The sequence below is a fragment of the Cricetulus griseus genome, chromosome 6, assembly GCF_003668045.3.
Source record: "Cricetulus griseus strain 17A/GY chromosome 6, alternate assembly CriGri-PICRH-1.0, whole genome shotgun sequence".
NCBI lineage: Eukaryota > Metazoa > Chordata > Mammalia > Rodentia > Cricetidae > Cricetulus > Cricetulus griseus.
Genome location: NC_048599.1, coordinates 36,229,403 through 36,256,965, shown reverse-complemented (window position 1 = coordinate 36,256,965; position 27,563 = coordinate 36,229,403). Strand labels below are relative to the sequence as shown.

General features: G+C 40.6%; 1 protein-coding gene across 4 annotated transcripts in view; it reads right to left on the bottom strand.

Moving 5' to 3' along the window:
* Kif16b (kinesin family member 16B) overlaps window positions 1-27,563 on the bottom strand; it is a 265,927-nt gene that overhangs the window by 25,042 nt on the left and 213,322 nt on the right. For 3 of the 4 annotated variants that reach the window (XM_035447150.1, XM_035447149.1, XM_027421647.2), the window contains one exon: window positions 7,171-7,254. In XM_035447150.1, the coding sequence (XP_035303041.1) occupies window positions 7,171-7,254 (84 nt within the window). Of the gene's footprint in view, window positions 1-7,170; window positions 7,255-26,512; window positions 26,569-27,563 lie in introns of those variants that run through there. The other variant, XM_035447151.1, reaches the window with a different exon arrangement.

Below are 27,563 nucleotides of genomic sequence, written 5' to 3'. Positions count from 1 at the left end.
TAAGACAAGAAAGAATTGATAAATAACTGGAGTTGGGCTTGAGACCTGGGGCCAGGCTGTACTTGCCCCCAAGAATTATATACATGTGCAGATGTTAAAAACAAAAACATCACAGCTAAGAGCTGGGGTCCTCATTGCTAGTTCAGAGGTTTACATTGGGAGGTGAAGGGTGGAGAGCAGCTTTTCAAACTTCAAGCAGGGCACCCAAATCTCCTACTTGGAATCCTCACCCAAGACAGAATGCTACTTGGCAAAAGAGAGAAAGAGCATGGCAGAGTGCCACCATTTGCAAGTGGTGTGGAAGGCATTTGGCTCATCTTGGAAGCCTCTCTAGGAGGACTCTCCTTAGAAATGTTTTTGCTTTACTCTGACTGCTCATGGAAACCCAGTGAGATGTTTCCCTCTAATGAACAATAGTGAAGGTCAAAGAGCTTCCACTCAAGCTGATGGGGTTTTCATTACAGAAAGGGATTTCCTGACATTGGTTAGCCCCAGGACCTCGGCATATGCACCCCTTCATCTTGTGGCACCAGTGTCTGATAACCTCCAAACTCTGATCAGCTTCTTCTCACACTCCAAGAGCCACTTAACCCTCCTTGAATGCTTTGCTGTGGATAGTGGTGCTAATGGCCTAATAACAGAAAATAGCCCTGCTAATGCCAGTGAGCTGATAACCAGAAGAAAAAAAAATAAAAACACAAAACCCTGATGAAGAAGAAATGGATCTTTGTAGGAGGTATCTCTTTAATCTCTAGCTATGTTTTATAATAGTCCTATCATTAGACATTGTGTAAGATCAGCAGAAAATAGATGAAAAGAATGTTAAATTAAGCATAGATTCTTAAGAGCTTTTTGATAGCTGAGGAAACAGAATGTGAGCTTTTTTTTCCTTATTGAAATTTACTCTGAAATTGAAAGGAGTCAGACTATACAATATATATACACCAAATAATTGTTGGGGTTTTTTGTTGGAATGTCAATGTTTGAGATTAAAAAGAAATTGAAACAGAATGAGTCACTATTGGCAGAAAAGATTCGTTGTGTAGTATAGGGATCCCAGTTCAGAATGTGACTTAGGACAGTGCGATGTATCAACACTGACTATCATTACTAAGATACATGTTCAGAAGAAAAGGTGTTTGGAAAATAACTCTTCATTCAGTTTACTGCTCCAATGAGACAGACCTACACCTATAGACTCTGGGCATCCTATATAGTGAGAATATTAAAAATCCCCTGAAACTGGCCTGCTGTTCACAGCTAAGCCCCAGTGTTCTGCTGTGGACTGTAAGGAAGTTCAGAAAATTCCAACATCAGATAAGCTACCGAAAGGCAAGGCAAACAAAAAACAAAATGCAGAGAACACTCCATAATCACATCTGAAAAGAGACAAAAATAAATGCTCCCTTACTAAGACAATGTGACTATTACCTTTCAAATTCATTCAAATTTTAAACCACACTGTTTGGATTTCTAGGTAAGAATCATTAGTATACCTATTCATAGAACAGACTTTAATAACTAGTCCAGAGCAAATGCTCATGTTTTTTGGCACATTCTCTCAAATAATACAAATCCTATAGTGACTTTGTACCACTTTTTTTCTGAGGCACCCTCATGGTTTTCCACACACACACACACACACACACACACACACACACACACACACACACACACACACACTCCCTTATTGTTTTGAGTCAATACATCTTTAAACCTTGTTTAAAAAGTGTATGTATTCCTGGGGGATCTGACTGAAAACCACTGAGTCAGCAATTATCTCTACATGAAGTCCAGGGAACTCATTAGATCAGTTGGTGACTGCACAGTGGGTGGGCTTGTAGCCAATGGCATTGTAGATGTGCAGAAAGAACTAACAAGCTATACATACATACATACATACATACATATCATGTAAATGACATGTAACTGTGAGGAATTGTGCTATTTCCACAATGATCCGGCACCACTGGTCATTCTTGCACTGGACAAGGTTCCATCATGATGCAAAACTTCAGACAGCCACTTCTCAGACTGTAAATAAGTAGACTAAAGAGGCCCACCACTGCCACTGTCATCATTGTTATCTGATCACCATCATCATCATCATCACCAGTACCACCATCACCATCATCATTGTCACCACCATCACCACCACCACCCTTATCATCTTCATTTCCACCACAATCATCACAACCACTGCACCAACCAGCATGTTTGGGTGTTCCAAGCATGCTCTCCTTTTCTCATTTTCTGCAGGAAGACCTTGCTGACATCATTCTGAAGACAAAGGAACTGAAGTAGTGTCTACCCACTTCAAGAAGCAGATACAGGACGGAGGGCCAAATGCTCTACTTCAGGCCCAGTCTTGGCTGCTCCTGGCCTAGCTTAACTATGGGCATGAAAATGTTCTAGAAACTTCTCAGGCTCTTACTTCTGAAGGTGGCTCTATTGCTCTTGAAGGCTTTATAGTTATAGAGAATTTCAGACATTTTCTTTCATCACAGTTATTCCCTGAAGTGACAGACTATTAAGATGATTAGCAGAAATGTTTTCAAGTAGGAAATACTGCTCTCTGAAATAAGTAACCTAAAATGTACTGCTCATCAATTAACAAAAATAAAACAAAAAAACTGATTAATTTAGAAGATAATTTAGACAGATTTTCTGGTAAGTCAGCAGAGGTGAAGACAAATAATTTAACCAGCTGTGATTCTGCTGGCTGCATGTAGCTTGAGAGTCTACTGTGAGAAAAGTGGGGCTGGAGATAGGGAGGGGGTAAGGGGTACGGGGTGGCAGGAGGGGGTTCACTCAGGGGTAGGAACAGAGAGAGAGTAAGGGGGGCTTATAGGAGAGTCTTCATGTGGGCTGGGGACAGGGAGGTGGTAAGGGTGTGTAGGAAGGGGCAACCAAAACAAAGTGTGTGTGAAAATGCAAAACAATTAAAAATAAGTCTACATGGGAATAATGTGCCATTTCACAGCTTCAAAAATTAATAAAACTATAAGCAATGAAGATTTGGAAACTTTATTTGCCAAAGAGCAAGTCAACAATCACAATAAATACCTCCTTCCACAGAAAAGTATGTGAGACCATAGCCAAAGGCCATCTCACTGCCATGGTCAGTGACTTAGTTTCTTTTCCTATTGCTGTGATAAAGAAACATGACAAAAGAAACTCAGGGAAGAAAGGGTTTATTGTGGCTCACATTCCATGGCAAAGAAGTCAAGACACCAGGGGCCTGAAGCATCTGGTCACATAATTCACAATAAGGAAAAAGAGAAATCGAAATGCATGCTGCTGTTTCCTTCAATTTAGACAGTGCAGGATCCCAGCCAGCGAAGGGGGTGACTCACAGTGGGCAGGTCTTTCTACCTCAAGTAATGTAATTAAAGGCATGCTTGGGGGGATCTTCGAGGAGGCTCTAGCTGTGTCATGCAGACAACACTAACCACTCTAGTCACATAGCAGGAATGATAATGAACTTCACCCTTAGAACACTATATGGCACAGAGGAGTGTCATCCTAATTTTGATGAATGGAATGACATTTCAGAGAAAAAAAATAGGCAGCAGTGCTTGGCTAACCTTATAATAAGCCTGAATTTATCCAAAGAACAACAGAATGATCAAGGAATGATCCAGAAAGGCTCTGGAAAACATGTTGAGAGCGAGCTGAGACACTTCCTCACTAGCTGTGAGACCTTTAGCATCCCACGACACAGTTCTTCACCTGTGAATAAAGAAAATTTTCTCCCCAAGCTTGCTGTGAGAAGTAGCTCACTACAATTGCTTTCCACTTGTGTTTAGCGCTTAGAAGATACCACATGTGAGAAAGCAGATATTTGTGGAGGGGCAGTCAACTGCATATCTTGAGCGGCAACAGTAGCAGTTTGATACAGTTCAGCACGATAGTCACAATGTCTAGCTTCAAAACCATAATCCATCATCCATCCATCCATCCATCCATCCATCCATCCATCCATCCATCCCCCCTCCCTCTCTCCTTTCTCACCTCATCAGTTGGAAACAGGGAACTCTGTTTATCTACACTGCCTTATCTGTCAGTTTAGCTCCCTGCTGTTTTCAGGGTTGGAGAAGGAATGAATGTCCAGAGCCTGGAAAGGCATACAGCCCTGCAGCATGGCCAGCAGAACTCGACTGCTTAAAGACATAGTCTACCTTTATATGTACCAAACTGGTTTAGCTGGGTCAGGAAAGCAGAAGATTCACCCAAGTTATAGTTTAAGCTTCTATGTTTCTTTGTGAACAAAAGTGCCAGGAAACACGTGAATGTGATTTGTGAGTCATTTTCAGGACAGATATGCAAAATAGGCTCTAATTATGAACAAGTGATGGCCATAGAAAGCTGATTGGGTGGAGTCATTACAAATTTATCAGAAAGGAGAGGTTATATTCCTTCACTTATCATCTCATGCCTACTCCTGTGTTTTATGATGCAGAATGTTACATGCTACAATCGATCCTAGTCTTCTATCATCACCACAAGGTACACAACTCATCTTCTTTCCAAGGCAAGAAATTCACCTCAGAAACATCTCTTCCCCTCACGCAACTCTTCAACCCTACCCAGCATTTTAGGAAATAATTATTTTAACAGATTAACTTGGAAAAGTGCTACACACAATAAAACTCACCAAAAATCACTGTTTATACAGCTCCATCAAGGAAATTGTGTTCATACAATTGAATTTTTGTATTTTAATAATTTTCATTCCTTTTAAGCAAACATCATGGATACTAGCTAGTACTCGTCTTGCTGAAATTCACTTTTCTTTATGTGTTTTATACATTTATGACATCTCCAGATAAATTTTAAAAAAGAAACTTAGCATATGTTTTAGAGAGAAAGAACTGTGTCATTAATCTTTGTGTGCTATATAGATAGCACTTAGCATTGGCTCCAGCATGGGAGAGAAATTAAGCAAATGTTTGTTGAGTTAAATCATAAGCAGTTAACAGAAAGTATTATTTTTCACATAAAAATACACTAAACTCAAGTGGTGGCCTCTGATACTAGAAGATCAAATGGAAAGTCTCAATAGCCACAGGAAATTAATGCAAGAATCTCAGATTAATTTTCCATTAAACTGAAGGTGAATTATACTTGCTTCTTGAAAAGAAGATAAGGTAAGATTTAATACTCAGTGCTAGGTGAAACACACTTATCTTCAAACACAAGTGCCTATCTCCTCAAGGTATGAAACACATTTGGTAAAATCAGTAGTACTGAACAGTCGTAGGCAACCACAGGGATACTTGTATAAATACAGGGCTGGGGTTGGGGTAAGTGTCCCAAAGGCATATGTGTTAAATAAAGGCTTACTCTATAATTTGGTGTTACTGCTAAGTAGAGGAATTTGTGAGAAATGGAGCCTAGTGGGAGGAAGTTGGGTCACTGAGGACATAATCTTGACCACTTCCTGTCTCTCCCTCTCTCTCTGCGTCCTGACTACTGTGAATCAAGTAGCGTTCTCTTCCTTGTGTTCCCGTCCTGATGTTCTGTCTTGCTATAGCCCCAAAAGGGAGCTATGTGACTGTAACCATGGACTGAAACTGTGAACCAAAATAATCTATTTTTTTTAGGCTGCCACAGGGTGAGACAGGTATATAAAACTCAACAGTGGATGATTTAATAGGGCTAAATGATGATAGGTCTAACAGGCTTGTCTAACCAGCAGTCCATGCGCTGTATGCAGCTGCATGTGGCTGACAATAGCCACAAATGCTCAAAATTACAAGCTTCCTTAGAAATACTCAACTGTGTATTTCTTGAGCATGAACTTTCTAGATGGCAAGGTCATGTCAGAATGTCAAAAGGCTGTGCACCCCTGAATAAGAGACACGGAAGGAACAAGTGTGGGCTCTAACTGAAAACGCCATGCATGAAAGACTATTCTGCATTTGCAATGGAAAGCCAAAGGTCACCAACCAAGCTTTGCTCTGGAAATGTGTCACCAACAATCACAGTCTGTTGTTGCAGAGTTGGTTTCATGAGAATGTAATCAGAGCTCTGGGAAGCCAGGAAAGACAACAGCCAAGAATAGCCAATAATCTACTTTTAGAACATGGTTATGGCCCACCATTCTCCATGTTTTCATTAAAGATGAGGCTACATAGTCAAGGCAGGTAAAGTTACAGAGAAAGAAAAGCATCATTACTTTAAATGGTAAGTGTTTTGTTTGTTTTTTTACATAGCACTTTGGACTTCCAAGTGAGCTTAATCAGGTAGACTTGCCAAAATAAGTTTGTATTTGAAGACTGACTCTTCCATTGAATTTTTAGGGTCATGTATCATAAGATACATTTTAGAGCCCGCCATAATCCTTCCAGAATCCAGTCTTCCTGGACTCGGGACCTCTTCAAATTTGTCGCTTCATTATGGCTGCAGCATCTGGAAGCATGCTCAACCTGGCATCCCAGAGGAGCAAGACCACTACCAAATTTTATAGTGCACTTCACTCTTTAGTAAGGGCTGTTCAACATCATTTCATTTCTAATATGACTTATGACTATTCCTGACAGAGACACAAAGAAAGCTTCAAGAGCTCTCCTGATTTGCCCTGGCAAAAGCACTCAGATTTCAACTAAATAAGCAACTAGATACTGCTCAAGACACAAATTAGTGACAGCAGTCCGCTATGGGTACTGGCAGCAAGGTAATCACAAAAACAGGTTGTGTTAAACTGGGTTCTGTGTGTAGCTAGCTTGGCAGATTAAGTTAAAAGAAACCCAAAGATGCTGAACTAGGACTAAAATAGGTCTGAATCTTCTCCCTCCCAAGGTTCTTGAAAAAGCAACAATGACGACATACTGTAAGTTTGGTTAATGAATTCCAAGTTTTCTTCAGTGAGCTCGGTGCTCTCCTCCTGTATCACATGCCATCTGGCTGTAGAGAATATGCAGAGCTCACTCGAATCATTCCTAACCTTCAGAACAGGGTGTCTTCTTTACAATCAGAAAAATGCTAGCCAGACCAGAAGGGGCTAAGGACCTGATTCGAAATCAAGTGATACCACCCTGCTGCAGTCTACTGTTGCCATCTCCTGTGTTAATGAAGCAGCTCTTCACAGTCTTCAATAAAAACAAAGGTTCCAATGAATCAGTGGTGGGTGTTCTGCACAGGGGGGCGAAAGGCTTGATCCCTTACCTCTAAGTGTGTCCGCCTCTCAGCAACCACTCTCTCGTCTTTGTTTCCAAACAGCTTCTTTGGGGGAAATTCAAGAGCAGAAAGCTGAAATATAGATTTAAAGAGCTATGTTAAGGTCATACCTATGATCTTTCATCTATTATTAATTAAACATTTTTTTTTTTTTTAGTGTCCCTATTATGGAGCAAAGAGAGAAGCTTAAAGTTTAATGGTGGTAGGTTCTGCCTCCAGTTGCCCATCGACATTGAAGATGTCGGGGAACCATGGATCACATTCCTCAGTGTCAAATGAGAAAACAAGAAAGTGTGAATTTGAACAACAGACTTTAAAGATTGGATTCCATGCTATATAGTATATTCTATAAAACGAACAAACAAACAAACAAACCCTATGATGAGACTAGTGCTGCCTGTGCATTAGGCAACAACTCCAACACGAGATCTTGCCCACCAACTGAGTTTGTTTCTGTTACTTTTGTGTTTTGAAATAGGATCTCACTGTGCAGCCTAAGCTGGCTTAGAATTATGTACATAGCTCAGACTGGTCTTAAACGCAGATGCTCCTCCTGACTTACATTCCTGTGTGTAGGAATTACTGTCAGGAGCCATCACATGGTTTTTTATTTTTAACGTATCTTGATGCATGCTCTTGCTATTTTACCTAAGCACTGAACTTTACTGTAGCTCAGGTAATTATTACTTTTCTATGGAAATAAGAATTTGAAAATTCCACCTACAAACTCCATGGTCATTTTGTAAAATATTTCTTAGACAATTACTAAGGTCCTCTAAACAGTCCACATTGCCTTCTTTTAGGTTAGTGTGGGTGAAGATTACCTGGGGGAAAAGGGGGCTTTGCATTAAATGCATCACCCCATTTCCTGAAAAATGAAGGTTTGGAATTAGTTTTCTGTCTTAAAAGCCCACAGTCATCTTCCTTGATGCTCTTCCTCTTGAAGGCATACGGATCATAATAAAAAGGTAAGTTTTATTACATGCCCAGGCTAGAAAGGACCACATAATCTGGTGAGACCCTGACTACCCAGGCTTGCATTGGCAGAATGGATGATAAGCTTCAATAATTGATGCTGTGGGTAGAAATCATTGTTTCCTTATTTCTCACCTTTGGTGGACAAATTGAAGTCTATGAAGCATTATTAAGAAAAATAAATAAATATTTCTTCAACAAAGTAGGACACAATAGGCTACAAAATTCCAATTTATACCTATGCAAATCACTAAGGTGATTTGAATTTATATTGCCACAGCTGAAGGTTAAAAAAAATTAGAATTGGCTTCTGTATATTTAAGACTTTAAAAACACTATAAAATATGCTCGAAATACCAAAAAGTGTAATGTGTGAGAGAAAAACTTGACTCATGTTCAAACTCCAGGCACCCTGCAGCCAGCAGCTGAGTCAAGACATAAAAATGGCTGCCCCAGGAAATGCTCCCTTTCCAGTTCCTTCTTCCCACTCTAGGAAGGCTGCCAGTAGCCCAATTAACTTCTAATAGCAAACTTTGGTTCTGCTTTTTATTTTGTATGGGTAATACTAACATTGAGTCTACCACTGAGTTGTATCCTCAATCCTGTTTTTACCTTTAAAATTTTGTGACATAAACTCATTAAGTTTTGGAGGCTAGTCTTGAACTTGTAATCCTCCTGCTTTATCCTTCTGAAGAGCTGGAACTATAGGTCTGCAACATTATGAACTTAATGTGAATGGCACCATACAGGTTGTATTTCAGTTTTTGAATATACATTTGCTGAGCACCATGCTTGGGGGATCCATCCATAGTTGCTTGTAGTGATAGTTTGCAAATCCCCACGGTTGTACAGTATTTTGTTATATGAATTTTCTATAACTTGTTTCCTTAATTCTTTCCCCTCTTGCAGTTACTGAACTCTTAGTTTCCAGTCTGGAGATTTTGGGAACTATGCTGCTGTGAATACTTTTCCTTAGGTCTATTCTTGAACAAATTCATGTACTTTTTTGTTGGTCATACTGTTAGTAGAAATGCTGGGTCAGATGGTATGCTATGTGTTCAGTGATATTAAAAAAACTATTGGACATACTTAACACACTTATGCAGTTTCAGTAACTGACCCTCTTACTAAAGCTCAGGTGTGTCATGTCTCAGCCAATACTTGGATCTGTGGGCATTTCCATATCAGCAGTTTTGGTGGGTAAGTAGTCATTTCTGTTGTGCATCGTGTTTGCATTTCTCTGATATCTAATAATGTTGAATATCATTTCATTGACCTTCTTGGTTATTTTAAGAAGTGGCCATTCAACTATTTTAACTCTTAAAATTTTTGAAATTAAAATATAATTATAATTTCCCCTTTCAACTGGCATTGGTGGAGCACACCTTTATTCCCAGCACTCGGGAGGCAGAGGCAGGCGGATCTCTATGAGTTCGAGACCAGCCTGGTCTACAAGAGCTAGTTCCAGGACAGCCTCCAAAGCCACAGAGAAACCCTGTCTTGAAAAACAAAACAAAACAAAAAACAAAATAATTTCCCCCTTTCCTTTCTTCCCCCTATCCTTTGCTATGTACCACCCTGATGTGGGATAATGCTTGTTCCCTATAAAGATTTGTCACTCTTATTGTTTTACTAAAATACTGATTGGCCAGTAGCCAGGCAGGAAGAGAGGCAGGGATACCAGACTAGGAAAATTCTGGAAAGAGAAAAGGCAGGGACAAAGTCGTCAGCCAGACGGTGAGGAAGCAAGATAAGAATGCCATACTGAGAAAAGGAACCAAGCCATGTGGCAAACATAGATAAGAATTACAGGTTAATTTAAGTTGTAAGATCTCCTTAGTAATAAGTCTGAGCAATATGACAGTTTATAATTAATATAAGCCCCTGTGAGTTTATTTGGGACTGACCAGCTGCAGGACAGGATGGGATGGAAACTTCTGTCTACACCACTCCTTTGCACTAAGATTCATGGCCACTATTTCTTTAATTGTTGTTTCAAACTTACCTATGTATGTATACTTGCATGCATATGCATGTGTATATGTGCATCTAAACATAGCTCCTGTACATAAGGCTTGGGAACCATATCAGAAAAGTGATTTGGAAGATTTTAAGACCCAGAGGAATACGAAATATGCTATGAGATTACATCTTCTAGATGTCAGAGATGCTTTTCCCACAAAGTCTCATCAACATGGCTGCCTAAGCAAGGCCTGAACAAGGGCACCACCAAGATACCTGCTAACATGCAGGGGGAAGCTCATGAGATCTCAACCCTAAACAAATAACTACAGGCAACTAAAGAATGCCAGGAGTAGGAGAAATAGTCTTTCCCAAAGGAGAGTCCCCAGATTGGTTATCTAATACCAAGTGATCAATCCTGAAATCATACACACATTTTGCCCCTTTGGAATGAAGACACTGTATTTCCTTTAGAAATTCTTCTTTCACTTTAATAAAGGTGCCACTAATGACTTTATTGTCCCTTTTCAGAGTTACCTGTCAAGAGAGTGGAGAGTTCCACATAGCAGCTCTGTGTGCCAGGGCTGAGAACACTTGGGGTAGGAGGCACTAGAGGAGCCATCTCCTGTTCTGCCTTTCCCCCAAATGCTCCAATTTTGTTTCTGTCATTCAACTTTGAAACTGCTCAAGGCAGAGTAAAATACTAGAGGCACCAAGATGCAAGAGATTCAGTTTGAATCTGGTTTGCCTTTTAACTAGCTAACTAGCTGTACCTCTCTTGACCCAAATATCATCTGCTGGAAAACACTACAATGACAGGTTTATATGAAGACTTAGCAAAGAATGTTGAATGGAATGTAGCTACATGAATTATTACTTGTTTGAGGTATGGTAATTCACTACATAAGCAAACATTATACCTGCATGCCTTCAGGCCCTTTATCTGCTAGACTTGTGTCTTCATGGAGCAAAGCTCATTATTTATTTATTTATTTATTTGTTTGTTTGTTTGCTTGTAAGCTGGTTTGTTGACACAAACATGTCTCTCTCATGTAGCAGCTGGGAAGAAACTGGCCATCAGAGTCCATCTTCTGAGACCCATCCAAGCTATTTATTTATTTGTTTGTTTATTTATTTATTTATTTGTGAGATGGCTTTGTTGACACAAACATGTCTCCCCATGTTGCAGCTGGGAAGAAACAGACCATCAGAGTCTGTCTTCTGAGACCCATCCAAGCTCAACTTTATCTTACACAAATGTGTTCCTCTGACAGTGATGCTGAGAGCTTGGCATTCATGCTTTAACAATTGGTTGTTTTGTCATTTTCTTACGAGATGATGTGGTTTCTGTTAGGGAAAACTATTTATAGTCACCTAACATCCTCAGTCAGAACTGACACACTGAGAGGGCAGCAGGCAGCTGGACCAAGCCAACAGTAACACTCCATGTTCTTCACTGGGCCACCATCCTCAGATGGATGGATTGCTGCAGCCATGTCTGTGAAGGGTTGGCGTGACTGTTCATTGACATAGAAAGGCCCAGCTCACTGTGGGCAGTGCCACCTCTAGGCAGGCACACTTGGGCTGTATAAGAAAGCAACTGAGCATAAGCCAGGGATTGAGCAGGTAAATGGCAATCTTCCTTGGTTTCTGCTTCAGTTCCTGTCTTTACTTCTTTCAATGCTGAACAGCGACTCAGAGGTGTAATCCAAAATAAACCTTTCTCTCCCCTAAGCTGCTCTTGGTCAGAGCAACAGAGAAGCAAACTAGGACAAGGAGGAAGGAAGGCACAGGGAGTTTACATTAGGAACTCCAGTTGCTGATTCTATATTCTAGTATCAGGGTAAGACACCACCAAACCAACACTAAAAGTCAAGAAGCACAGACGCAAAATGTAGTTAAAGAGAAATGGGGTAATTAAAGTTAGAAAAGCTGACTTGAAACAAGTCAAGCTAAGGCCAGGCATTCATAAGTAAGAGTAAGTCTCCATGTATTTATTTGGGAGCTGGGTGGCAGGTCCCCAAAGTGTACAAAAAACAAAACAAAACAAAACAACAAAAAAATAACAAAAACAAAAACCAAACAAAACTATAGGCACTGGTGATCCTTCCAGTCTCCATTCATGACCCAGAAACAATGGATTTTCTTCCTTGTTCTGGTTTCTTGAGTTAAAAAGAAAATTTCAAATCCAGTAACAGTCTTTCCAGCTGTACCTTCCCATTGCCTCTCAAGTACTTTGGATTTTCTCTCTATAGTTTTTAGTGCCTCATTGTTCTAATGTAGCAGACTGTCTAGATTTGATCTTCATAAGAAATCCTGGAAGAAACAAACTGCAGGTGGACAAGCTCCACTTTGCTTCCCTTTGTAACCTCTGAAAAAGAAAGCTCAGCGCCCTATATTTCAAAAAAGATTAAAGTCCCTGAATCTATAGTCCTCATAACAACTGAATTTCAGGGGGACTTGGGTAATTCTTTTTGATTTATATAAAATGTTGGAGATATTCAGCATTTAGTGCCAAGGGGGAAAGACCTCTTTCCTCCTGTGTGGTTTTGTGAAGAATAAGCACAGCATTTCCTCTATACCATATGGAGTCCCGTGCTGAAAACACAATGGCACTAAGAACAGTTTCTACAAACCACAGGAGTGAACAGAATTCTTTTGCCTAAAGATGAAGACAAATGCCTTTGTGCCTCCCCTTATCTCCTCCAAAGGCACCCCAAAAGACAAAGAATGAGAAGTAGCAAAAAAACCAAACCAAAACAACAACAACAAAACACCTGCAATTCCGGGGACTGACACAGCTCAAGCCACCAACATGCTGCAGCACTCTGGGTTAGCATCCTGAAAGGGGGCAGGGTATAGAAGAGGTCACCCAGAATCTTGCTCATTATATCTCCACACCTACCTTACAATATGGCAGACCACCCATGAAAGCAATCATCTACACCCTCAGGCATTCCAGCCACACTGAGATAAAAATTAGGGGTCTGGGTACATAGGAAAGGTAGGGAATGCCCTGGGGGAGGCAGAGCAGGTAAGACTGCAGGAAGGAGAGTCCAGGGAAGACCAGGCCTCAGGTGCTAGACAGAAATAGGGCCTGAGGGCAGGCTTGAGGCTTTATCACCCACAGCCAGTGATTCTATTGTCGTTAATACCCAAGGGAGGGAGGAATGAAGGGATGGAGGGAGGGAGGGAGGGAAAGAGGGAGGGAGGGAGGAAGGGAGGGAAAGAGGGAGAAGATGGGAATTCTAAGCTACTTTGGGCAAACCTTCACACCCTGCTTCCCTCCTCTCTAGTACCTCTGTACAATGGTACTTTCCCACAAAAATAAGGTCATGGCTTTGGATTATATCAGATAAAATGTAAGTAAATGTCAGGTGGTGCACACATATGACAGGATGAATGGCCAATGACTGGGAGAACTCAGACAACTGATTATTCAGTTACATATGAGTCACACAAATCATGTCTTAAACAATAACAACAAAAACAACAACAACAAACAAACCTCAAGAAGCATATGGTTTGCAGACTGAGGAACACAAGGGGAGGGAGAAACAAGCCAGCCCTGGCTTGTTCTAGGTCTGGAACAGAGAAGTTACAAGATGAGCCTGTAGAACTCAAAACCACAGCATGGCCATTTTAAGGCAAACTGCCATCACCATGGAAGTCTCTTAGTGGCCTCAGCTGGAGGTAGCTGATGTGCTAAACTAGGAAAATAATAGAACTGGTCTAGAACCAAGAATATAACGATTCAGTAACTGATTAAGTAAGTCAAAAGAGAAGACCAGATAAGTAAGTTCTCTTGCAGAATTCTACATGATTTGTGAGGATGCAAGAAGCTCAGGTAAGTTATACACCTAAGATATACACTGGCTTCATGGTGACATGATCCAAAGAACCATGAAGGAAGGTGCGTAGGCAGGCCTGCAGCGCAAGAAATTTTACAGTGGAAAAACCTCAGCCATGTGATCAGGTCAGTGTCAACAGTGGCAGCTCATACTGACAGCAAGTCATGCCGTGAGATTTCACTCCTGTCACCACTCCCCAGCCTATAATCCTCACCCAATCATGAGAAAACATGACAGAAATCTCAACTGAGAACATTCTGTAAAATTCCTGACCAATGTTGAAGCCATTCTATGAGTAGGCACATATTTAAAACTGTCACAGCAGGAGATGTCTAGGGAAACAAGTGGTAAATTCTTATATGGGATCCTAGGAGGAGAAAGAGCTGTGCAGCATGTGGTCAACAGCAGCGCACCCATGCTGGCTAGGGGTGCTAACTATGCTATCCTAATGAGGAGAGGTTACAGAGGGGAAACCAGAAAGGTGGGGACCCTCTATTCTAGCTTAACCACTGTGCCCTGTGTACTAAACCTTCCACAGTGAAGCTTATGGTTTCTGATCCGACATGTAAGAAATTTGGAAAACAACACTTCTACACCCACATAGGAAAAATGTTCAATTAGGAAATCAACAAACCTTCTTAGATCCAGCAGAGAAGTGAGGTCATATGTTATGCCACTGACCCCAAACTGGATAGATGGGCACTGGAGCCTCGAACTCTATGACAGGAGTGCTGTAGGTTCGGCACAGCCTTATATGATTGCTAGAAGGTCTGAGCAGGGCCAGTCTTAAAGGTCAGGTCTCAATGAGTTTAAGTTCTAGGATCTCAACTAGCATGTCACTGTTGAGGAAGGAGAAAAAATTCCCCTCATGCTGTGGCAGGAGGCAGCAAATCATTGAGAGGTATCTTCAAACAGGCAAGGAGGAAGGTGAACGCCATCAAGGTAGAACTTCACAAACACACTTGATGACAATTCCCAGACAAGAAGCAGCCGAAGGAAGATCTCAGGAGGAGGAGACCAGGATAAATGACATTTGGCTCTCTTAAAACTCACATATGATATACCAAAGGTTCATTACAAAACAATGTGAATATTACATATCCTGACAATCTAGAAATAACTTTTAAAACTGGGAGATGGATATAAATAAATTATATTTATTTTAGGACAACTAAATGACAATTTGCAGATTCAAATATAAAATTTAAAAACTAGAGACTTAACACTAATTTTGGAATTATCTTTTTTTTTAAAGTCACATCAGTTTTGGAGGACTTATATCTCATAGTGAAGACACTTTGAAATTCAGCAACTTCTTCAGTTTTGCAAGTCAAATCCAATTGAATGCTTGTACTTAAAACAGCATATCTACAATGAACACAATGTTTAAAAGCAGCTTTGTCCTTTTGCTCTATTCACTTTAATTCCTTTTTATCAGTCTATGTATCCATCTTTTATTTGTGCCTATACATTTTGACAATAAAATTGCATTCATTAGGCAGGAATATTCATTATGCTTAGAGAAAGACTGGGTAACCCATTGTTCTCTTCTTTTTCTTGTATAGTATTTATACTTTCATGAACAGTATTTATAAACGAGCATGCATTATTTTTTATAGAAACAATAAAAATGATATTCTTTTTATAAGTTTAATGGAATGGTTAAATGAATACCATATGCCTTTTTGTTTTAATAACCTGTGATTTGGGGTGATTGGATTTCGAATCTCAGTTCAGCAAATCACAGGTTATATAATGGAGAGTAACTTACAGAACACCCTAGTTCCTGGTTTCACAACTGTCCAGTGAAGGACCTGAGCAAGGATGTTTACATTTCCTCTCAGCTGAAACCCTGAAACTCAGGTTCTGGTGATTAAAATTTCTCTACACCAAGCTACAAGCAGCACTTGAGACATGTGGAGAGGGTTCACCTATTATCTTGGCTAGACTGCACTGCTCTCCAGGAGAGCATCTGACTTCCTATAAAGCTCTGCAGTATTGCTCTCCAGGAGTGCATCTTCCTTCCTTCACAGCACCTCATTTGAAGTGGGGCTCACATGTGAGGGAGAATGAAACCCAATATAATAACAGAACATGGTGGGTTTTTTTTTTCAATATTATAGAACAGAAAAAGAGCAGGCACAAATGGGGACTCAGTATTCATAAGAAAACCTTCAAAATGGCAACTTTTCCTGCTATAGCCATTACCCTTCAAGCAGGAGTGGGAAATTATGTGAAGGCATTTGAGCTCTTCTGGGAAAACTGTATATTAAAGTTAAAAATGATGACTGAGGTCAAATAAATTGGGTGTCTGTAGGAGATATGATGGCTAGAGAGTGCTGGAAGAAATTTTAACAACAGCTCTATGGCCTACTTTGCATAATTATGAAATTTGATTATGCAGAGCAAAACACTGGAAACAAACAGAGGAGGATTAAAATAGCACTTTTATTTTTTGGTCAAAGAGAAACATTAACGACAAACTTGCTCTGCAATTCACTAAATAAAACATCCTAGAGACAAAAGAACGAAAATTAAAAAAAAATGAAACCAATATATTGAGGTCTACTGATTTCCCATGGAACTTGTCTTTTTCTTAGTATGTGTGGAATCGCCAAACCAAGTAATTAGCTTTATTCTGGATGGGCAACCAAAATGACTGTAAGCGTCAGGTTAAAACAGAGCTGTATGAAGAATGGCCACAGGGGTAAAATGATTAACAGACACCCAGGATTAGCACAGGCATTTTATGTAACTACAGCTTGGAAGAGCAAAAACATTTAGTATATATTTATCGGTCTATCAAGTACCTATATGCATTTGTGTGCGTATTAGAAATAAAGCCTGCATTCTGCTACTAACTGTGGTATTTCTTACTGATCAGAGAGGAAATTGCATTTATATAATGGTTTTTAACTTTTCTCTTTCTGATTCCCAGTGAACAAACCAAGCCTAATTTTCTTCAGTGTTATCAAGCTCAGATTCTAGCTTCAATGCTTGTTATGTCACGATAAGACAGGTCAGCCAGCCTGCTGCCATCAGAAATGCAAGCTAAATGTAATAGAAAAGTCTGCTCCCATTAAAAGCTTTTCCCTCTTGGCCAAGTCCACTGTGTAGGTTGGGAAGTCTAGGCAGTCTTGGGGATAACAAGACAGTGAAGGGTTTGATAAGTAGCATTGTTATTACTTTAGATAGAAATAATGGCAGCTTAAAATGTAGAAAATAAGTAATAGAAGGCCCTGCTTATTATGTTTTATGATTTTTAACAGTACAGTAGATAAAACTAAATCACTGAAGGGAAACTGAGCACTAAAAAAGTTGTGGTGTCTTTACTAATACCAGGAAATCATGTGAGTTCTTTGACTATGTCTGTTGCCATTCCTCATTTACTAGTAAGTGATACTTAGCTACCCACCCACCATTCAAGTTTTAAAGATGGAAACACGGTACTCTCATTGGTGAAGTGAATTCCAGCCTGCTCTTTGCAAGAAGACAAACCTACACATAACCAGCAGCTTTTGAAACAGCCATACCCTGCAGGCTTATGGCTGTAAATTTTAGCAGCCCCAGCTTTTGAGAAATGCAAATAAAGAAAACTCATCAAAAGGTTGCCATAATTCTCACAGCTGACTAGATGGAAGCATTTTTGACTACTCAAAATTAATAGCAGCTCCCAAGGCCTTATAAGAACAGCTGTCACTGAGAAATACATGCACAAACAAATAAGCAATTCTCTCCCTGGTTTGATTTGTTAGTGGCATGAGGCATTGGCCCTTCAGGAGCACTGAGCCACCTGCAGACCTTTGATGGGGTGGCTTGTACCCAAGGCACACAAGATTTATGAGCACTGACCGGTGCCATCTCAGTCTCTGGCACATACTTGACTCCCATGAAACGCCTGCTGAAGGAAGAGCAAGGCAGGAGTCTGTGGGTGGGCCAGCCAACAAACAATTCCAAATAGGATAAATTACTTACAAAAACTGTCATTCTCTTCTGACCAAAATGCTATAACACTGAGACATTTTTGGTATAAAATCGGGCTTGGAAGTGTAGATAGGGCTGCATGACTTCTAGCTATATTTGGTATAGAGATTAATTTCCCCCCACACAGTCTCACTCTTCCCAACGCTAGTGTCAATTTCATTCAGGCGTGAACCAGTGAAGACAGATCTGATAACATTCATGTATGTTGCAATAATTTTTGAAAGTAAGAAATACAGTCAGATCTGTGAATATTAAATACTGAGTTTTCCAGAATAAATATGAAGTTGAGTTAACTTTGATGCTTGTATTTCCCAGCTCTTGCTATGATGTTAATTGTCTCTTTCTGGGACTGAAACAGGCTAGAACTTGTCACTGTAATGACATCCAAAAGAAGGGCACAATTTCTGGTTATCTAAGTTGTATCCATGGGGACTTGCTACAAGCAAATTTTTTAAAAAGAATTGATTTTGTGACATTTGGACTCATCTACAACATTCTGCAAATGTTCTCTTCTAGAGTAAACACAGTCTTGGAGAAGGAGGCTCACAAAGAACATAGGACCAGGAGTCAGCAGACCTGAACCATGTTCATTTCAAATTCGTCATATAACTTTTAATGAATTTCTCTCTAGGTCTTTGGCTTCTGATTTCTAAAATGAAAAGCTGGGCTGCTTTGTCATGAAGGCTCCTTCAAATTCACATCTGCAAATAGTTTCTAACTGTTATCTAACTACGCTTCTTTGCTACAGAAGACTGGAAAATACAACCCCATACCTCTGATGACTCATAACTTCTTTATTGCTCATGCTTTAGCCTGACTTTGTTGTTAATGTTGAGACTATTCAGGACTATTCCTCACTGGCTATCAGTGTTTAGCTTTAGACACCTATGACAATCAAAAAATAAAAAATCAACTAGTGCTGCCAAGATAGATGCAAAAGGGAAAACAGGCAATATCGTAATCAGTGGTTCAGAAGGCACCACCTAGGGGAGGCCGTTAAATAACTACACACTCCTGGAGCTGACATAAAATTTACAAGATTGACATTTCTTAGTCTACGGTCTCTTTCCACATATTTTGGAAAAACCTTCCAGGCAATTCAGTTCGTCTTTGTTTCTCTACTCCCTCCTGAAAGATGTGGATTTAACACCATCTATCCAGCAAGCAGAAAGAATGGTGTGGTGTAAACCACTCAGTGAGTTACCTTGGCTTCGATGATACATGCTAGGTCAGAAAGCTAGCTGCCTCCTATTTTTGTCTACACGGCTATTTACTATTTAAAAATTGGAGGCCGAGAGCTTTGTAAAACTGAATTTATTGAAAGCTTACTGAATGTTCCCGTGGCTACAGTTGGTAGCACTATAATTTGGGAAGTGAGTACATCTGCAATTTTTTATATTAAATTTGGAATGCTGGATATAAACCTATTTAGAATGCATTGCAGTGATGGATGGTAAATAGTTCTCCAACAAATATGAGGCCAATATCTAGCTCCTTTTTCTCATCTTTATTTGGTGCTGCTTTGGGAAAATTACTTGGAAAATAAAGGTGAGAAATGGTTCTATATGCATAAACTGAAAGTCCACATACAAATGAAATAACCTCTTGTCTAACTGTTTTCTTCCCTCCCGCTGGTACTCACTGGGTACTCAGAGACAAGCAGATGGGACACAAAACAATTTCTCTAACACGGTCACTTACCAGTTTTACTTGAAGATTCTAAAAGTATTTTTTCTTACTCAGCTTTGTAAGAAGAAAAGAGCTTCGTTGGGAATGTATGAGATAGACAAGGGCTGTGTTTGCACTCCAGAACTTCTGTGACTCATTGATCTTCAAGAGGTGTGCTAGGTATGGTACAGACAGGCCGTCTAAGCTACTCCATATAATTTATTTTCACTAGGAATGGGCAGCAGAACTTTCCTTACTATTTACTTTGGTGTGTGTGTGTGTGTGTGTGTGTGTGTGTGTGTGTGTGTGTGTGATTTTATTTACTATTTGTGCATGGGTATTTTGCCTGCATATATGTCTGTGCACCAAGTATGTGCCTGGTAACTGTGAGGACCATTAGAGGACATCAGCATCAGATCCCCTGGGACTGGAGTTACAGATGGTTGTGAGCCACTATGTGGGTCCTAGGAATTGCATCTGCTCCTTGGGAGGAGCAAGCAGCCAGTCCCTTAACTGCTGAGCCATCTCTCTAGCTCCTTGATTTCATACTTTAAGATAAAAAAAAATGTCTAATTTTCATTGCTCATTCTTTCGACTGTGGGCAGCACAACACAAACTGGTTTTAGAATTCTTTCTAGCCAAGAGCATTACAAAACAGTCCTCATCAATTGTAAGACTGAATTGCTTTCATTGTGAGGTCCCCCTGAATTGTGTGCACATGCCTTAGCCTCCACCTGCTGCTGTATGAATCTACCTTAGTCAGGGTAACTTTTGCAGAAATCGACTTTTGGGAGATGGAGAAACTCAAGACTAAAGTGAAGCAAATCTGGGGTCTGACGAAGGCCTGTTCATCATAAACACCATCTTTGTTGCCCTCCTTTGGTAGCAGAGAGGGGCAACATTTATTAGGACACTAGTTACTATCAACTGAATCTCAACTTCATAACTTAATCACCTCCCATAGGTCCTACTATAATATCAGCAAATATGGGATAAATTTCACACATGAATGCCGAAGGGTACAGACATTGAGTCTGAGGCAGTTCCCAGAAGGCCTGAGCACTCTGAAGGGAGAGCTGTTTGATAAGTGGATGAAAACAAAGACTATCAGAATGCTGGGCAGAGGCCATCACCTTTGAACCTGCCATATGCAGCAGTTTATCATGGCTCTTGGGATTGTGGATTTTTGATCTATGAAAAAGTGTTCAAACAGAATCAGAGCCTAGGACAGTTGTGCACAAAGCCAGGATGGGATCATGCTCAGCCTTTGCTATTCATTCTACTGGCTGAAAAGTGGTGCACCTTTAAATGTGCCAGATTTCTTCTTTAAATGTTTGTCCTTTTCCTTTTAGCTTCTTACTAAACATGGTTCTCAGACTCAAACTGCATCTGGCCCCAACAGTACACACAAGACTCTGATGGCGTCAAGTCCCATCAGTGTACATCAGATTTCACCTACATAAGGACCCATCAGTGCACATCCTGAACTCTAGAGATAAACAGTAATTCTACCTCCTTCTCAGAGGAGAGAGAGAACACATAAAGGGAGCTTTGTTCCTGAGGACACAACATTGGATGATATTTAAAAGGCACACTGATTTTAGTAAAGTAAAAAATCATGATTTTCAGACATACTCAAAAAGAGCACTGTGAAAATGAGTTGTGTGGTGGAATCTGAAAGACACACAGTCTGGCAGATGCTGCAGCATCCTTCAGAGTTGCCACCACCCCTTACAGACTAGCTATACATTATCATATTATAGATGTGGAATCTAAAAACATGGGTTTTAATTTGATTAAGATTCTGTACAAGGTCAATGGGAGAAACAGGGAATGAAAACCAGAAGGGACTTCTGGCCTGTACAATACACATCAGTACACCATTGGCACAAATTAATTCAAAACAAAAGGGCCAGCCTGTGTGGAATCTGGAAGAAACTGCTAATATTAAAGAAAATGCATAAATAAAAAACAGAAAGACTGGATTCTAGAACTTCAGCTCAGTGTTTAGCTATTGGTCTCTGCTTCCACTTGCTACTGAATAAAAGCTCTAGGATGGCATATAAGGTAGTCATCAATCTCATTATAGGGGAAGGGCATTTAAGGTAGCCTCTCTACTATTACTTAGATTGTTAGTTGGGGTTATCCTTGTAGATCTCTGAACATTTCCCTAGTACCAGATTTCTTTTTAAACCAATAATGGCTCCCTCTATTATGGTATCTCTTGTCTTGCTCTCTTCAAAGGGGTCAAGGCCAGGCTGGAGAAACCCACAGAAACAGCTGACCTGAAAAAGGGGAAGCTCATGGACCCTAGACTGATAGCTGGGAAACCAGCATAGGACTGATCCAGACCCCCCTGAATGTGGGTGTCAGTGAGGAGGTCTCAGTAATCTATGAGACCTCTGGTAGTAGATCAGTATTTATCCCTAGCAAAAAAATGGACTTTGGGAGCCCATTCCACATAGAGGGATACTCTCTCAGCCTAGACACATGGGGGAGGGCCTAGGTCCTGCTCCAAATGATATGACAGACTTTGAAGAGCCTACATGGAAGGCCTTACTCTCCCTAGCGAGCAGAAAAGGGATGGAATAGGGAGCTATTGAGGGACAGGGAGGAGGGGAGGAAGAGGGAACTGGGATTGATATGTAAAACAAGCTTGTTTCTAATTTAAATAGAAAAAAAAAACAGAAAGACAATTTTACAATTCCCAAATAATGCAACATCTTCAGTGGCAAGAAAGCCCACCTGTTCTGAGGGGAACAGGAACCACCTGGTGTATGTTCTATGCTCACCTGCTACTCTTTGGTAATAAAGAGGGGAAGGAAGCTAGTTGATGGTGGCACACCCCTTTAATCCCAGTACTTGGCAGGCAGAGGCAGATGGATCTCTGTGAGGTCAAGACCAACCTGGGCTACACAGACAGTTCCAGGACAGCCAAGGCAGTTACACAGAGACAGAGCCTGTCTCAAAAACTCAAAATAACAGGGGAAACAGAAAGGATATGTGATAGGTAGGGTTTTAGTTGGTGGGGAATGGTAGGGGAAGACGGGAGGGAGAGGGAACTGGGATTGTCATGTAACACAATCTTGTTTCTAATTCAAATAAAAAATATGAAAAAAATCCATCAAAATAAATAAATAAATAAATGGGGAAACAGCTCCAGTTTCATTTTTTCCTCCTTTGGAAAGTTTGTGTTGTCACTGTCCTGAAAGCAAAGGCCTAGCTTTGATTTCTGTCCTCTCACCCTCAACCCCTCTATCCTTTGGCTTAATTGGGTAGGATATTTTGCTTATAAAAACCCCTGGTTCCTTCTGCTTTGCTGGTGACATGTCAGATTTGTAGTAATCAACAGCTCCACATTGTTGTCACTGGCTTACTAGTCACAAGTGTGTAAAGGTCCCTGTGGGCTCCCAGGTGATTAGGATGTAGCTCTCCTTAAAGAAACATTACAATAAATAATTTCTCACAGAAATGGGAATATGTGAGGGGACGAGGTGGTGAATGATGACGGTTAAGGAGTTCTAAAATGTTCTCTTAGGAGTGATGGTCTTCGGGACTCTGATCCTACCTGAGTTCAGTATAGTCTTCCTTGACTTTATTTTGTGTACATTAATTAATTGTTTAAGGACAACTGAGCAATTACAAAATTTACAAGTGGATCAAAAACCTCAACATAAATCCATCCATACTGAACCTCTTAGAAGAGAAAGTGGGAGGTACCCTGGAATGAATTGGTACAGGAGACCGCTTCCTGAACATAACACCAGTAACAGAGAAACTGAGATTGACAATTAGTAAATGGGACCTCCTGAAACTGAGAAGCTTCTGTAAGGCAAAGGACTCAGTCAGCAAGACAAAACGGCAGCCCACAGAATGGGAAAATATCTTCACCAACCCCACATCTGACAGAGGGCTGATTTTCAAAATATACAAAGAACTCAAGAAGCTAGTCACCAAAGCACCAAACAATCCAATTAAAAAGTGGGGTGCAGAACTAAATAGAGAATTCTCAATAGAGGAATCTAAAATGGCTGAAAGATACATAAGAAAATGCTCAACATCCTTAGCCAGCAGGGAAATGCAAATCAAAACAACTCTGAGATACCATCTTACTCCTGTCAGAATGGCTAAAATAAAAAATACCAATGACAGTTTATTTTGGAGAGGATGTGGATAAAGGGGCATACTTCTCCACTGCTAGTGGGAGTGAAAACTTGTACAGACGCTTTGGAACTCAGTATGGCAGTTCCTCAGGAAAATAGGAATCAGTCTATCGAAAGATCCAGCAATTCCAGTCTTAGGCATATACCCAAAGGATGCACATTCATACAACCAGGACATCTGTTCAACTATGTTCGTAGCAGCGTTATTTGTTATAGCCAGAACCTGGAAGCAACCTAGATGTACCTCAACTGAAGAATGCATAAAGAAAATGTGGTACATTTACACAATGGAGTACTACTCAGACGAAAAAACAAAACAAAAACCAATGGAATCTTATGAGAAGAAACCATCCCGAGTGAGGTAACCCAGTCACAAAAAGACAAACATGGTATGTACTCACTCATATATGGATTTTAGACATAGAGCAAAGGATTACCAGCCTACAATCCACACCTCCAAAGGAGCTGCGAAACAAGGAGGAGCCTAAGAAAGACACACATGTTCCCCAGGAGAAGGGGAAAGGGACAAAATCTCCTGAGAAAATTAGGAGCATGGGGGAGGAGAGAGTGAGTTAGGAGAAAGAAAAGGGGAGAGGAGGGCATGAGGGAAGACTGAGTCGGGGGAAGAACAGAGGAGAGCAAGATAAGAGATACCATAATAGAGGGAGCCATTATAGGTTTAAAGAGAAATCTGGCACTAGGGAATGTCCAGAGATCTACAAGGACAACCCCAACTAACAATCTAAGTAATAGTGGAGAGGCTACCTTAAATGACCTTCCCCTATAATGAGACTGATGACTACCTTATATGCCATCCTAGAGCCTTTATTCAGTAGCTAGTGGAAGCAGAAGGAGAGACCAACAGCTAAGCACTGAGTCAAATTCCTGGAATCCAGTTGTAGAGAGGGAGGAGTGATGAGCAAAGGGCTCAAGCCCAGGCTGGGGAAACCCACAGAAACAGCTGGCCTGAACAAGGGGAAGCTCCGGGACCCCAGACTGATAGCTGGGAAACAGCATAGGATTGATCCAGATGCCCCTGAACGTGGGTGTCAGTGAAGAGGCCTGGGCAATCTAAGGGGCCTCTGACAGTGGATTAGTATTTATCCCTAGCAAAAGAATGGACTTTGGGAGCCCATTCCCCATAGAGGGATACTCTCTCAGCCTAGACACTGAGGGGGGGGGCGGCTAGGCCCTGCCCCAAATGATGTTATGGACTTTGATGATTCCCCATGGAAGGCCTCACCCTTTCTATGGACCACAAGAGGGATGGGATGGGGGTCAGTGGGGGTTTATGCGAGGATGGGAGGGTAAGGGAACTGGGATTGATATATAAAATAAGCTTGTCTCTAATTTAAAAAGAAAAAAATTACAAGTGGATCAGAAAACACATAGGTATTTTCATGAATGGTCAGAGAAGACCCCTAGCAGGAAAAAAGTCTGGAAACAGGCCTAATACCCTACAGAATTCTGGAATTCTGAAAAGCTGCTAAGCCAACTTAGTTCCTAGGAAATACTGCCTGCCCATGTTAAAAATGACATTTCCCCCCAAATTAAGCTATTTCTGGACAAGATGAACGACAGCTACCCAAGTAGAAAGTCACAGCTTTCTTCTCTATACTAGGTAAGTCTATCCACATTATCTTGTGTAGGGGCTACAAGAGTTCTGCTTGTGGGGACAATGACTCTGCTGTAACATGGGATCTCAGGTCAGAGATATTCACATCTGCCCATGGGTGGCCTCATCTCCTAAAAATGTAGGTCATTACCTGTAAGATATGAAGCAAAGGGAACAGCTACAGACAGCTACAGTAAGCCTCATGGACTTACTGCTGCAGAGTGCTGGAGGCTCTCATCTAGCTACTGCCCTGATGGTCAGTGAGAGCTGGGGAGGCAGGATTATCCCTAATACTGGATATAGCTCCTGGGAGACTACTAAGACTAAAGCTATAGATAGATACTGCAAATAGATACCTCTCAGGTTTACATTAAGACACACTTCAGAGGAGATTGGGTATATTTACCAAGTACAATGATGCACACCTTTAATTCCAGCACTTGGGAGACAGTGGCAGATAGATCTCCGTGAGTTTACACTAGCCTTGTCTACATAGTAAATTCCATGTCAGCCATGACAGGGAAACCCTATATCCCCACCTCCATCAAGAACAAGACAAACTTCCTTATACCTTCCTCAATCTTTAAGCATGGGCTTAGGAATCTATTTGAAGCCTGAAAAGGATCACTACAACAACATCATCAAAATCTCCATAAAAGGAACCGTCTAATCCAACTATTTTAGAGTCTGTCCCCAAGAGAACATACTCCAGAAGGGAATGTGAAAGAACAGGATGTAATTTTAGACAAAGTTCCAAAAGATTGCAGGCTGTAACTAAAACTGAAGTTTTAAGGTGTCAAAAGATTATCTTAGCGAGCATATTATAGATTCTGTATATTTTGAATTCCACTGTGCTTTTCAACTTTCTTCCAACTTGATCAAAAAGTTAGACCCTTATAATGAGTAAACTTAATGCATGTGTATCATTCAAAAAACTAATCATTGAACATTGTTACTCATGCAATGAAGACAAGAATAACTTTCTAACTCCACAGAAAGAATGAGCCCAATGTGGCGACAGAATGGGGTAAAGAAAGTGCATCCCACAGGTCTAAAAAACAGGTGTCCAGAAGAGAGAATTCCAGGGTCCTTGCATAGCTCTGGTGGCTTACCAGAAGAAGTCATGCTAAAGGCATGTGTCTGATAGGGTGTTTTCAGGCCAGATTATCTGGAGGTAGAAGATGAAGATTAATGTTACAGAGATGAAACAATATGAAGTCCAGTGACAGAAGTCATAATTGACAAGAATCCAGGAAACAGTACCAATCTTGAGATGCAACAGACACTCAAGGAGGAAGAAGATGTGAAGCTGAGCCTCACAAAAGAAATCCAAATTTACTGGATTGCACAGAGCAGAACTCAACACAATCCTGAAGCTCCATCTTGAAATGTTAAGTAGAAACTACGGCTCCACTCTGACAATCAATATAAAGTTAGAATACGGAGGTATAAGGCTTTTAAATGTTGTGTGATTCTTTTAAATTCCATATTTTTAAAATTACTTTTTATTTCATTTGCATTGGTATTTTGTAAACATGCATGTTGGTGTGAGGGTGTCACATCTTAGAGCTGCCATGTGGGTGCTGGGAATTGAACCTGGGTCCTCTGGAAGAACAGCCAGTGCTCTTATCCACTGAGCCATTTCTCCACCGTAAGTTCAGATTTGAATAGTGTTAGTTTAGAAACAGGAGATAAAGATGAGAATAGTGGTGCATGGTCAACCAGGGCTATGATAGTGAGACCCTCTCTCTTTCTCAAGTAACAGAGAGATACTGGCCAGAACATCTGTGGTGGCATCTTGTATCAGAGAGTGTTTACCCCTATTTTCTACCTAAATAAATTCTTGAGAACCTCTATCAGAATCTCCTGGATTCACACTACAGCTCCTGTTATTTGTTCTCTTTGAAATGCATTCCCACATGCATCTCAGGGCCTTCCTTCATAACTAATGTATTTTGTCCTTAGGAAAAAGTAATTATAAGCCACAAAATTGACCTTAACATGGAAAAGCGATTTCTGTTTTTGGTTACCATCTCAATCCTGAGGCTGTGTTTAGGAAGAGGCCCCTGTGAGCACAGGCCAGGAATATAATGGTCTGAATGCTGAATCATAGCCAGCAATTAAAACAGAAGTGAAGGGGAGGTTTTCACTATTGCTGATCTA